Consider the following 13,137-nt stretch of genomic DNA (forward strand, 5'->3'; position numbering starts at 1 on the left):
CCAGCCGGAGCTCCTTAACTTCTCACAGCTGAAAGCAGGGAGTCAGGCAGGAACAGGTGGCCTCCTCCTCGCAGTCACGCTGCGTGTGCTCAGCTGGCCGCTCCTCTCTGGTTCCTGCTGGTATGAAGTTTTCGGAGTCGCCTCACAGTCTGCAGGGTTAACGGAGCCCAGCGACCGGGCTGTCAGGCTGCCAGGCAGCAGGGCGAGCGAGAGGAGGGGAAGGCGGAGGAGGGGGCGCCGAGGCTGCTGGGAAAAAGCAAAAGAAGTTGTGGGGAGGACGCAGAGGCAGGGAGAGGCCTGAGCAGGGCTCCGAGGATCATGGGAGCAGTTTATGGAAAGAAGGTGAGTGATAAGCGCTGATCAATGATCCGATCATCGTTACAGTTAGTGAGAATACTCTGATCAGATCCTCACACGAACACTTTAACTCAGAAATCTGGTGTTCGGTCATGTGATCGCCTGCATGTATGTGTGAGGATATTCATTCTGCGCGATGAAGGTGGCAGCAGGTGTGCTTTAAATGTCCTGACAGGTGACAAATTGAAGGAAAATGGTGCCCCTGTGGTGTGGGGTGGGGGGCGGCTGTAAGCACCATCCGTGGTGCAGACGTCAGAGATCGGTGGGACGAAGAGCTCACCTGTACCTGCTGGAGTGAATCTGAGGCGCTCTGTGGTTTCAGTGTGAGTGTTGGTGTGCTGCAGAGCACCTGATGGCGCTGTGGGCGAGACTGCCGCAAGCCGCCATTTTTAGATGTGATAAATTAAAGGATATAAAAACAGATTAGTGACTGACATCACCGTGAGTCTGTGAGCCTACAGCCGTCCAGAACAGCTCCTGAAGGCAACAGACTGTAGGTAAGATGGCCCATGTGACGCTACCTGTTGGTCACACCTTGAGCTGAGCGTTTTCTCGTTCCATCTTTGTGTTTTGAGATGGGACGTGAAGAATCTGACCGAGGAGCGAGACGCTGCACTCCCTGTTTCCTGATTCCTACTTCCTCCTCTGAATGGGACCAAAATGACTTTTATGTTTTATTCAGTCGGACCTAAAAGCAGTGACTGACACCATAAAATCATCAGTAAACATCTTCCTGATGAGCTTCTCTGTAAGCAGACTTCCAGGTGAGTCGCCCCCTGCTGGACATCAGGTAGAAGTTCACCTCTGATGGCACCTAAATTCAGCAGAAGCTGGCAGATAAAATGAAAGACGAGCTGTTTATTGTTGCTGATTGAACTCACGACCGTACGAGTGTTTCAGAGTCTCTGAGAACAAACAAGGTTTTTGCGTGGAGGCTCCAGCTCTTTAACGTCAATCGCTCACCTGGATCATGTCTCAGATCACCTGGCTCCAGACGTTCATGACCTGCTCCGTAAGGTTCTTTCAGAGAAACTGGATGAGTCACATGACCTCATGAGCAGAGGTCAGAAATCGTTTCAGAAACTTTTATTTGAATTTTTGGAAAAAGCACCGCTTTACAAAAAACACCTAAGAACGTCCAACCTGAATCAGCTGATCCCCCTCGAACACAGGAAGTGAGTTATTCTGAGGTCAGAGTGAGAGAGGCTGCACATCATTTATTTACAGGTTTTTAACTCGTTCAGATGATTTCCTGCGATTCATGTTTGGCTTCGAAACACCTCAGAACAAAGGAGCACCTGCTCTCACCTGAGCGCTTTAGCCAGGTGGGAACTGAGCGACTCTGAGAGAGGGCGAAGGCCAATCGCACGCCTCTCCGATCAGGGCGAGGATGACTGCAGAGTGGAATTCCACAGGGGAGGAGACGGCAGGAATGCGACCTTATAGGAAAGCTGAGCTCTCGCAAATATCCGAGTTATGAGGCGGCGCAGCTGTCGGCGAGGCTGAAGAGCAGCTGAGAGGAGGCGGGGCTAGAGGTTTGTCTGTTCTCAGTGCAGCAGGTGGAGACGAGCTTGGAGCATCGAGTTTCAGGAACGATCTGAGAGGAGAGGTCCGGATTTATCTGGGGTGGGGGGGTGGAGGGGTGGGGGGGGGGTGTAAGCCATGGTGTTCAAATTACCACACGGTCTGTGTTTGTGTGTCTGTGTGTGTCTGTGTGTGTCTGTGTGTGAGTCTTTAGTCGGGCAGATTAAGGTGATCCAGCAGTGAAGCAGCAGGGAAAGATCAAAGTGGTGAGGTCAGAGGTCAGAGTGGAAGCTCACACACAGCTGTGAGATGTGCTTTGGCCTGCGGTCCAATCACATTCCTTGCTCGATCAGATGATGCTAGCTGGTGCTTATGCTAACCTGCTACAGTCCCCCTCACCGCTGACCCCGGCCTCGGAGCTGCAGCTGTACCACTGCCGAGAGTCCAGCAGGGGGCAGACAGTCCTCAGGGTGGGCTTCTGCTTCCTCTTCCCTTCCCAGCAGCTCTCATCTCAGCTGCTGTTCTTCACATCTGTGCCGAGGTCTCTAACACACCTGTTCTTCACACACAGGTGTGCCTCGGCTCTTCTTCAGCCTGAACTGCAGAAACGGTCCTCCAGAGCCAATCACAGCGTGTTTTATTGCTTCAGCTTTTGTCTGTTGTTACGGGACGAGACTGTGGTCAGAAGCTGGTGACCTGAGCACAGCTGCGTCTTTCTCACTTCGTCATGTTTGGTTTTTATTGTGAAAACTGGTGAACGAGTCTTTGTTCTTATTTTTGGATTCAAATCTTTCTGATGTTGTTGACTCGTGTTTTCTCTCTCTGACCCGGACTGTTTAACCCTTTCACCCCCCAAAAACCTGAGATCAGCTGATTCTGGGTCAGCTGACTGATGAAGTGATGTCAGGTGGATCATTAAGGTGGCAGCAGCAGCTGAAGTTTCTGAGGGTCACACACATGAGACTGGCTGTCTCTGTGGTCAGTGATCAATAATAATCTGATGCTTTTACTGTGAAAGTTCAGTTGGAGCTCTCGTTGTTCCTGCTGTCTCAGTGTTGGTTCTTCTGTCAGAGGAAGCTTTTAGCAGTGAGGTGTCAGGATCTCCACCTGTGAGACTCACCTGTGTGAGTAAACGAGTGAATGGAAGCTTGAAGCTGTGACTACACTTGTTCCTGTTTTACCTGATTTTACCAGGTTCTGAGATTTTCAAACACCTTGAGTCACTGCGTGTTTCTTTTTCTCTTGTTCTTAGCCTAAGTTGGCCTTTCCCCACTGTTCTCATCCTCCTCCTCAGCTAAATGATGAGCCTTTCTTCTTTGTTTTGCAGAAGGCGTATAACATTGACCATCAGGCTCTGTCGAAGCAGCCGCACACCAAAGGTGAGTTAGGCCGTCTCAGGTAATAAAGGCGGTACGACCTGTGAGCAGCCAATGTCACAGACCTGTTCTAGAATGGAATAGAATAGAATAGAATAGAATAGAATAGCCTTTTATTGTCATTGTACATGTACAACAACTGTGGGTGCTCGACACCAACTGTACCAGAATAAAATATAAGTTGCAAAGTGCTTGGAGGAAGTCCAAAAGGACTTGGTCTGAATAGTGTCTGTGTGTGAGTGGCCTGAGTGATGAGGGTTTATTATAAGGGAGTATTAATTAATTAATGCTTCAGTCTTAAATATGATCAACTATCTCTAATAATCAGCTATGTACCACAGGCCTTCAAGGTGGCTGCAGTTAAACCTTTACTCAAAAAGCATCTCTAGACCCAGCAGTCTTAGCTAATTATAGGCCAATCTCCAACCTTCCTTTATATCAAACATCCTTGAAAGAGTAGTTGTCAAACAGCTAACAGATCATCTGCAGAGGAATGGTTTATTTGAAGAGTTTCAGTCAGGTTTCAGAGCTCATCACAGCACAGAAACAGCTTTAGTGAAGGTTACAAATGATCTTCTTATGGCCTCTGACAGTGGACTCATCTCTGTGCTTGTCCTGCTAGACCTCAGTGCAGCGTTCGATACTGTCGACCATAATATCCTATTAGAGCGATTAGAACATGCTGTAGGTGTTACAGGTATTGCACTGCAGTGGTTTGTATCATATCTATCTAATAGACTCCAGTTTGTGCATGTAAATGGAGAGTCCTCTTCACACACTGAGGTTAATTATGGAGTTCCACAGGGTTCAGTGCTAGGACCAATTCTGTTTACATTATACATGCTTCCCCTAGGCAGCATCATTAGAAGACATAGCATACATTTACACTGCTATGCAGATGACACCCAGCTCTATCTGTCCATGAAGCCAGATAACACACACCAATTAGTTAAACTGCAGGAATGTCTTAAAGACATAAAGACCTGGATGGCCGCTAACTTTCTGCTTCTTAACTCAGATAAAACTGAGGTCATTGTACTCGGCGCTGAAAAGCTTAGAAATATGGTATCTAAGCAGATTCTTACTCTGGATGGCATTACCTTGGCCTCCAGTAACACTGTGAGGAACCTTGGAGTCATTTTTGACCAGGACATGTCCTTCAACGCACATATTAAACAAATATGTAAGACTGCGTTCTTCCATTTGTGCAACATCTCTAAAATTAGAAATATCCTGTCTCAGAGTGACGCTGAAAAACTAGTTCATGCATTTATTACTTCCAGGCTGGACGACTGTAATTCATTATTATCAGGAAGTCCTAAAAACTTCCTGAAAAGCCTTCAGCTAATCCAAAATGCTGCAGCAAGAGTCCTGACAGGGACTAGAAAGAGAGAGCAGATTTCTCCTGTTTTGGCTTCCTGTTAAATCCAGAATTCAAAATCCTGCTCCTCACATACAAGGTCTTAAATAATCAGGCCCCATCTTATCTTAATGACCTTGTAGTACCATATCACCCTATTAGAGCACTTCGCTCCCGCTCTGCAGGCCTACTTGTTGTTCCTAGAGTATTTAAAAGTAGAATGGGAGGCAGAGCCTTCAGTTTTCAGGCCCCTCTTCTGTGGAACCAGCTTCCAGTTTGAATTCAGGAGACAGACACTATCTCTACTTTCAAGATTAGGCTTCAAACTTTCCTTTTTGCTAAAGCATATAGTTAGGGCCGGACCAGGTGACCCTGAATCCTCCCTTAGTTATGCTGCAATAGGCTGCTGGATGATGCACTGGGTGTTAGGGTTAGGTCTCACTGTCACCAAAGTGCTGCTCATAGGGGGTCATATGATTGTTGGGTTTTTCTCTGTATGTATTATTGTAGGGTCTACCTTAGAATAAAAAGCTCCTTGATGCAACTGAAAATTGGATTGAGTCGACCTGATTGAGGCCGGTTGGTGAGAAAGTCTTTGATCCAGTAGCAGGTGACAGGACGGATCAGGGATTGATGTTTGGGATTATGTTGTTGAATGCTGAGCTGTAGTCCATGAAGAGCATCCTCATGCAGCTCTTCCGGTTCTCCATTCACTGAGGCTGCTTTCGGGGGTTGGGTGCTCTCTCTGCTGTTTACTGATGATAAGTTGGAAGTGATTGAGTGCTGAGCTAACATTAGCATTCGGGGGGGGGGGGGGGGGGGGGGGGATGTAAACAATGGTAACTATGGCTAGATAAAAAGGCCTCCAAGTCTGGTGGGCAGTGACTGTTTACAACTCTGCTGTTATGGCACCAGTCCTGAGGCACACAGCCCACCACCCCTCCCTTACCAGAGTGTTTGTTGTGTGTGTGTGATTGTGTGTGTGATTGTGTGATTGTGTGTGTGTTGGCCCAGAGGAACATGAAGCTGATGATCAAACTTCTTCCCGACATGTTTTCTTTTTGCTGTGTTTGAACCTTCGGGGCCACCGTATGCCATAGTTAGAAATATAAATGAATTCAACATGCGCACAGGTGTAACTCACACAGCTGTGATTGGTCAGGGTTGGACCATGTGACTGAAAACAAGAATAAAGTCAACTGTTCACAGTTTCTATCAAAGATAAACGTGACGTCAGGCTTGATGATGTCACAGATCTGTCCATCAGGATTCAAGGAGCTTTATTGTCATTTTCATCACATGTTAACATGAGGTGGAAAGAAGTTATGTACACACGGTCCCGGAGCGAAAAGAAACCAAATAATGAAGAAATTTTTTTAAAATAAGAAATAAATGAATAGTTGTTTTGTTTTTTAACAAACAGAATAACAAGTAATAAAACACTACGATAAATAATACGATAAGTAGAGTGCAACAACCTGAGTACCAGTATGGAGTATGGGCATAGAGTGTAGGTATAAATAAATACTTTAGCAGCAAAGAGCCGGATGGCCAGCATTGATAAAGTGACAGTGTCGGCAAGAAGAACAAAAGTGTTTAAAGTCGCCGACAGGAAGTGTGAATATTAAAGATAAATGTCAGATTAAATGTTGTGAGATCATCATTATTTATCTTCGTGGTTCGCATGCAACCCACACTGAGAGTCTGCTCCAGGCTGCAGTGAGAGTCAGCGCCCCCATCAGGGTGGCAGCAGGATTTCAGGCTGGGTGGAGCCACTGGCTGATCAATAGGAGCAGCGTGGGAAGCGGACCCAAGGAGGAGGGGCAGTCCACGTGCCACGTGACCGCCGCCTGGCTTTGAGCTGTGCAGGAGAGCAGGAGCAGAGGAGCAGAGGAGCTCCGGTAGCATGGAGCCCAGCACCGCCCAGGGGAGGGTGGTGAAGTCCGGTAAGACCCGGCCGCGGACAGAGCTGTGGATCGAGCTGTGATCAGCTGCTCTCAGATCAGATTCATGCTGAAGAAAGTCAGCTCCCAGCTTTTTGAATCTTTTACAGCTTTTTACAGCTGGAAGTTTTAATTATCATCTCCAAAGTGGAAATAGAGCCTTCATCAGCTTTGTGTTTCTATCAGAAACATTTCTGTATGTTTGTGCTCAAGTTTGACTATGTGAGGCTCTGAGAGCACAGCTGATGGTGGTGGTGGGGATGATGATGATGATGGTGGTGGTGTGGATGATGATGATGGTGTGGATGATGATGGTGGTGGTGGTGTGGATGGTGATGATGGTGGTGGTGTGGATGGTGATGATGGTGGTGGTGGTGTGGATGATGATGGTGGTGTGGATGATTATGGTGGTGGTGGTGTGGATGGTGATGATGGTGGTGTGGATGATGATGGTGGTGTGGATGATGATAATAGTGTTGGTGTGGATGATGATGATGGTGGTAGTGGTGTGGATGATGATGATGGTGGTGTGGATGATGATGGTGGTGTGGATGGTGATGATGGTGGTGTGGATGATGATGGTGGTGTGGATGGTGATGATGGTGGTGTGGATGATGATGGTGGTGTGGATGATGATAATAGTGTTGGTGTGGATGGTGATGATGGTGGTGGTGTGGATGGTGATGATGGTGGTGGTGGTGTGGATGATGATGGTGGTGTGGATGATTATGGTGGTGGTGGTGTGGATGGTGATGATGGTGGTGTGGATGATGATGGTGGTGTGGATGATGATAATAGTGTTGGTGTGGATGATGATGATGGTGGTAGTGGTGTGGATGATGATGATGGTGGTGTGGATGATGATGGTGGTGTGGATGGTGATGATGGTGGTGTGGATGATGATGGTGGTGTGGATGGTGATGATGGTGGTGTGGATGATGATGGTGGTGTGGATGATGATAATAGTGTTGGTGTGGATGATGATGATGGTGGTGTGGATGATGATGATGGTGTGGATGATGATAATAGTGTTGGTGTGGATGATGATAATAGTGTTGGTGTGGATGACGATGATGGTGGTGTGGATGATGATGGTGATGATGGTGGTGTGGATGATGATGGTGGTGTGGATGATGATGGTGATGATGGTGGTGTGGATGATGATGGTGGTGTGGATGATGATAATAGTGTTGTGTGGATGATGATGATGGTGGTGTGGATGATGGTGGTGTGGATGATGATAATAGTGTTGGTGTGAATGATGATGATGGTGGTGTGGATGATGATGATGGTGTGGATGATGATAATGATGGTGGTGTGGATGATGATGATGATGGTGGTGTGGATGATGATAATAGTGTTGGTGTGGATGATGATGATGGTGCTGGTGTGGATGATGATAATAGTGTTGGTGTGGATGATGATGATGGTGTGGATGATGATAATAGTGTTGGTGTGGATGATGATAATAGTGTTGGTGTGGATGACGATGATGGTGGTGTGGATGATGATAATAGTGTTGGTGTGGATGATGATGATGGTGGTGTGGATGATGATGGTGGTGTGGATGATGATAATAGTGTTGGTGTGGATGACGATGATGGTGGTGGTGTGGATGATGATAATAGTGTTGGTGTGGATGACGATGATGGTGGTGTGGATGATGATAATAGTGTTGGTGTGGATGATGATGATGGTGGTGTGGATGATGATGGTGGTGTGGATGATGATAATAGTGTTGGTGTGGATGACGATGATGGTGGTGTGGATGATGATGGTGATGATGGTGGTCTGGATGATGATGGTGGTGTGGATGATGATGGTGATGATGGTGGTGTGGATGATGATGGTGGTGTGGATGATGATAATAGTGTTGGTGTGGATGATGATGATGGTGGTGTGGATGATGATAATAGTGTTGGTGTGGATGATGATGATGGTGTGGATGATGATAATAGTGTTGGTGTGGATGATGATAATAGTGTTGGTGTGGATGACGATGATGGTGGTGTGGATGATGATGATGGTTTGGATGATGATAATGATGGTGGTGTGGATGATGATGATGGTGGTGTGGATGATGATAATAGTGTTGGTGTGGATGATGATGATGGTGGTGTGGATGATGATGGTGGTGTGGATGATGATAATAGTGTTGGTGTGGATGATGATGATGGTGTGGATGATGATAATAGTGTTGGTGTGGATGATGATAATAGTGTTGGTGTGGATGACGATGATGGTGGTGTGGATGATGATGATGGTTTGGATGATGATAATGATGGTGGTGTGGATGATGATGATGGTTTGGATGATGATAATGATGGTGGTGTGGATGATGATGATGGTGGTGGTGTGGATGATGATGGTGGTGGTGGTGGTGGTGTGGATGACGATGATGGTGGTGGTGTGGATGATGATGATGGTGGTGGTTTGGATGATGATGGTGGTGGTGTGGATGATGATGATGGTGTTGGTGTGGATGATGATAATAGTGTTGGTGTGGATGATGATGGTGGTGGTGTGGATGATGATGATGATGGTGGTGGTGTGGATGATGATGGTGGTGGTGTGGATGATGATGATGGTGGTGTGGATGATGGTGGTGGTGGTGGACTTGTTGCTGCTCCTGTCTGTTCAGCATCTTCTTAGGTAATTGAGGTGCTGCGTTGTACCAGAGCCACTCACGGCTCATGAAGCGCTGTGAGGAGCGAAGGCTGATGAAGATGAAGTCATGCTGGCATGCAGACGGACTGCAGTGGGAGTTCACATCCACTGCTTGAGTTTTAGCCTCAGCAACAGGGAGTCATGTAGAGCTTCAGTGTTGATGTCAGTGGTGTTGATGGTGGTGGTGGTTGTATTCAGGGTGGCTGTGTTCATGATGGTGTTGATGGCTGATCATTGGGTTTGTGACAGGAAGCGGCGTTTCCTCAGCAAGCCTGTTAGCGGCTCGTCTGCTCTGATTTAGAGTCTGCAGAGTGAAAGAACGAGCAGATGCGTTATGGCCTGCCGTTACAGAGCGATCACGTTTCCTCCCGAGGTGCGGCTCCAGCCTCAGACTCGAGCTCAAGTTGTCCGCTTTGCTGTAACCAGATTGGCAGCACTCACGGGGACGTCGATACAGAGAGGCTCTGGTCTGCACGTCCTCCCTCCAATCAATACAAACCTCAGAAAGGCTCAAAGTCCGGCAGACAAACACTGAGCTAACAGAGAGAGGCGGGTAAAGTTCAGCAGCAGAGCTCCCTGTTACTGTAACTTCTGTGGGTCCAACACGTTTTCAATAACACTCAAAATGTGTGGTCTTCAGGTCATACACTGTACATAAAAGATGTACACAGACACTGGTTTCTGCCCCTCATTGTTAACCATGTTTGTTTTTAATTTAACCCTGGTCATTCAGAATCCTTTAGGATTTAACACATAAAATGTGGAGATTATATACTGAGCTCAAGCAGGAACTATTCATAACAAAAAGATTACATCACAAAAATAGATCAAATTAATCAACTGTGGGACTCTAATCACAAAACAGGAAGTGTTCTCTGTGTTTCAGTGTCTTCTACAAATTGATTGTCTCACTCCTTAAAATCTGATGCAGTGGTTCAGTATTTAAGAGTGAACGTCTGAGGTCAGGTATTTCAGGTGTTTCAGGCTTGTTACAGGTGTGTTTCAGGCTTGTTACAGGTGTGTTTCAGGCTTGTTACAGGTGTGTTTCAGGCTTGTTACAGGTGTGTTTTAGGCTTGTTTCAGATGTGTTTCAGGCTTGTTACAGGTGTGTTTCAGGCTTGTTACAGGTGTGTTTCAGGCTTGTTACAGGTGTGTTTCAGACTTGTTACAGGTGTGTTTCATGCTTGTTTCAGATGTGTTTCAGGCTTGTTACAGGTGTGTTTCAGTCGTGTTTCAGATATTTTCAGGCTTGTTTCAGAGGTGTTTCAGTCGTATTTCAGATGTGTTTCAGGCTTGTTACAGGTGTGTTTCAGTCGTGTTTCAGATATTTTCAGGCTTGTTTCAGATGTGCTTCAGACTTGTTTCAGATGTGTTTCAGACTTGTTTCTGATGTGTTTCAGGCTTGTTACAGGTGTGTTTCAGTCGTGTTTCAGATATTTTCAGGCTTGTTTCAGATGTGTTTCAAGCTTGTTTCAAGTGTGTTTCAGGCTTGTTTCAGATGTGTTTCAGGCTTGTTACAGATATTTTCAGGCTTGTTTCAGATGTGTTTCAGACTTGTTTCAGATGTGTTTCAGACTTGTTTCTGATGTGTTTCAGGCTTGTTACAGGTGTGTTTCAGTCGTGTTTCAGATATTTTCAGGCGTGTTTCAGATGTGTTTCAAGCTTGTTTCAAGTGTGTTTCAGGCTTGTTTCAGATGTGTTTCAGACTTGTTTCTGATGTGTTTCAGGCTTGTTACAGGTGTGTTTCAGTCGTGTTTCAGATATTTTCAGGCTTGTTTCAGATGTGTTTCAAGCTTGTTTCAAGTGTGTTTCAGGCTTGTTTCAGATGTGTTTCAGGCTTGTTACAGATATTTTCAGGCTTGTTTCAGACATTTTAATGCTTGTTACAGGTGTGTTTCAGATGTGTTTCAGGCTTGTTTCAGATGTGTTTCAGGCTTGTTTCAGGTGTGTTTCAGTCGTGTTTCAGATATTTTCAGACTTGTTTCAGATGTGTTTCAGGCTTGTTTCAGATGTGTCAGGTTCTGAACTGAAGTTTGCAGCAGGCTCCGTGACTGACTTGCTCAGCTGTGAACATTGTGAGTAGTGTGAGATGTTTGCTGCTCACAGAGATCAGTGCTGCAGCTCAGTGCGCTCCTCCTGCCAGCCTTTCATTTCCTTCTACTGAACCTACTGACAAACTGCTACAGCAGTCCTTACAATCACAGGAGCTCAGAGAAGTTTCTGATGGTTATCCGCCATGTGCGACCTCACAAGCCCGTTCCTATTTGCTGTAGCAGCACCAACATCTGGAGGCAGGGAGGCTGTCAAAACAGCGTCCACTTACTCTCTTCTGCATGTCTAGGAGTGAACAGACATCCGGAGCTCGTTTCATTTTTCTGAAATATGAAGCTGGAAGGCGGGCTCTGGTTGCACTCGAGAAAGGGTCATTGTGCGGCGTGACCTGTCATGTGATCTGAATCCCAGAATATCCGAGGACGGGTTGGGTTTATTGTCCTTTCTCCTGTTTGACACAGATGTGCCGCAGGCCGGAAACTGAGGACGTCTGCCTCAAACACCCCAGCTCACAGACGCCACGAGCTGCTGCTAGCGCCCCCTGCTGGCTACACCTGCTGTCAGCACCTTATCAAGACCTGACCCAGTGAAGACGTTTCTCTAAAGCAAGGACATTTAAACACAGTCCGGACTTTTCCAGTGGGGAATTTTAAAGGGACAGTATTAATGACGTTTTGGGAACAGGGACACATTTACAGAGTGAGCAGAAAAACAGGGAACGAGGCTTTTCTCAGCTGCTGTGAATGGACTGTGAAGATGTTTCAGGATGTATGATATCCTGCTAGCATCTGCTGGAGGTTGCAGTTTGTCCAGTAGGTGGCGCTATGATTTGTTCTCTCTAACATTTTGTGTCCTCTGTGTCCGTAGCATCAGCATATGCCAGCCTGCAGCAGCACGGCTCCGAAGGCGTCCATGGGAAGTCGTCCCCGGTTGCCGTCTTCATACCCCGGCCGGATTACCTGGAGGGGGACGAGGACGCGGACCTCATCAAACCCAAGAAGCTGGTGAATCCAGTCAAAGCTTCGAAGAGTCACCAGGAGCTTCACCGCGAGCTGATGAGCAGTTACAAACGGTAACGCTCTGATTAGTTTTAATCTTCCAAAGAATGAAGAGGAAGAAGAAGGGGCGGGGTCAGACAGCGTGACTGACGCTCTTCAGCCTTATTCAGACTGTTTAAATCATGTTCAATTATGAAAGCTGAAAGTTTGAACTCAAGTCACGCCATCTGAACCCGCCTGTGTCTCAGGACGCAGTCAGAGATGTGTTTGTAGATTATTAGAGATGGAATTCATGGAAACATTTGTGGAAAAGATGTTTTTTAGTCGTGGGAGTTGGTGGAGCCTCAGATTTAGATCATATTTCAGGGAACATTAGTGATGTTTCTGATATACTGAGCGTGTTATCGATGCTGCCGGCAGAGCGCCAGTGAGTGAAGGTCACACTCACGTGTCTAATCACTGATCACCCTTCCTGAAGTCAAATAAAAGACCTCTCTAACAAAAGCCTGGAAACACAGAATCAGGCCGAGCTCTTTCCCCGCGTGACCACGTCACCGAGTTCCTGTCACATGACCATAACTCGTTCATGTGAAAGGAACTCGGTCAGCCAGCGATGCTCGGTGAACTCGTTTGTGTCAAAAGCTCGTTTGTTGCTTCCACTGTCAGCAGGACGGTGTCCTCACTTGTATTCAGAGCTCAACATCGCTCAACCGCTGCCGTGTGTCCTCGGGTTTACCTGACACCCGCTGACCAATCAGCATTTGGCCATTTAAATGGCGTCGCTGCGGTCGAGCTTGGGCCGTGAGGGGTTTGTGAAGCAGGCGCTGCTAAGCAACAGCCTCCTGCCTCCCAGGCCTCTG

General features: G+C 46.8%; 1 protein-coding gene across 2 annotated transcripts in view; it reads left to right on the forward strand.

Moving 5' to 3' along the window:
* The first annotated feature begins 168 nt into the window (after positions 1 to 168).
* LOC146517731 (actin-associated protein FAM107A-like) overlaps positions 169 to 13,137 on the forward strand; it is a 16,985-nt gene continuing 4,016 nt past the window's right edge. Inside the window, exons 1-3 of one of the 2 annotated variants that reach the window (XM_085159447.1) lie at positions 169 to 342; positions 3,209 to 3,260; positions 12,147 to 12,351. In XM_085159447.1, coding sequence (XP_085015573.1) covers positions 319 to 342; positions 3,209 to 3,260; positions 12,147 to 12,351 — 281 coding nt within the window. In that variant the 5' untranslated portion in view covers positions 169 to 318. Of the gene's footprint in view, positions 343 to 3,208; positions 3,261 to 6,004; positions 6,564 to 12,146; positions 12,352 to 13,137 lie in introns of those variants that run through there. The other variant, XM_085159448.1, reaches the window with a different exon arrangement.

Source organism: Neolamprologus multifasciatus, chromosome 5 (genome assembly GCF_963576455.1).
Source record: "Neolamprologus multifasciatus chromosome 5, fNeoMul1.2, whole genome shotgun sequence".
Lineage (NCBI taxonomy): Eukaryota > Metazoa > Chordata > Actinopteri > Cichliformes > Cichlidae > Neolamprologus > Neolamprologus multifasciatus.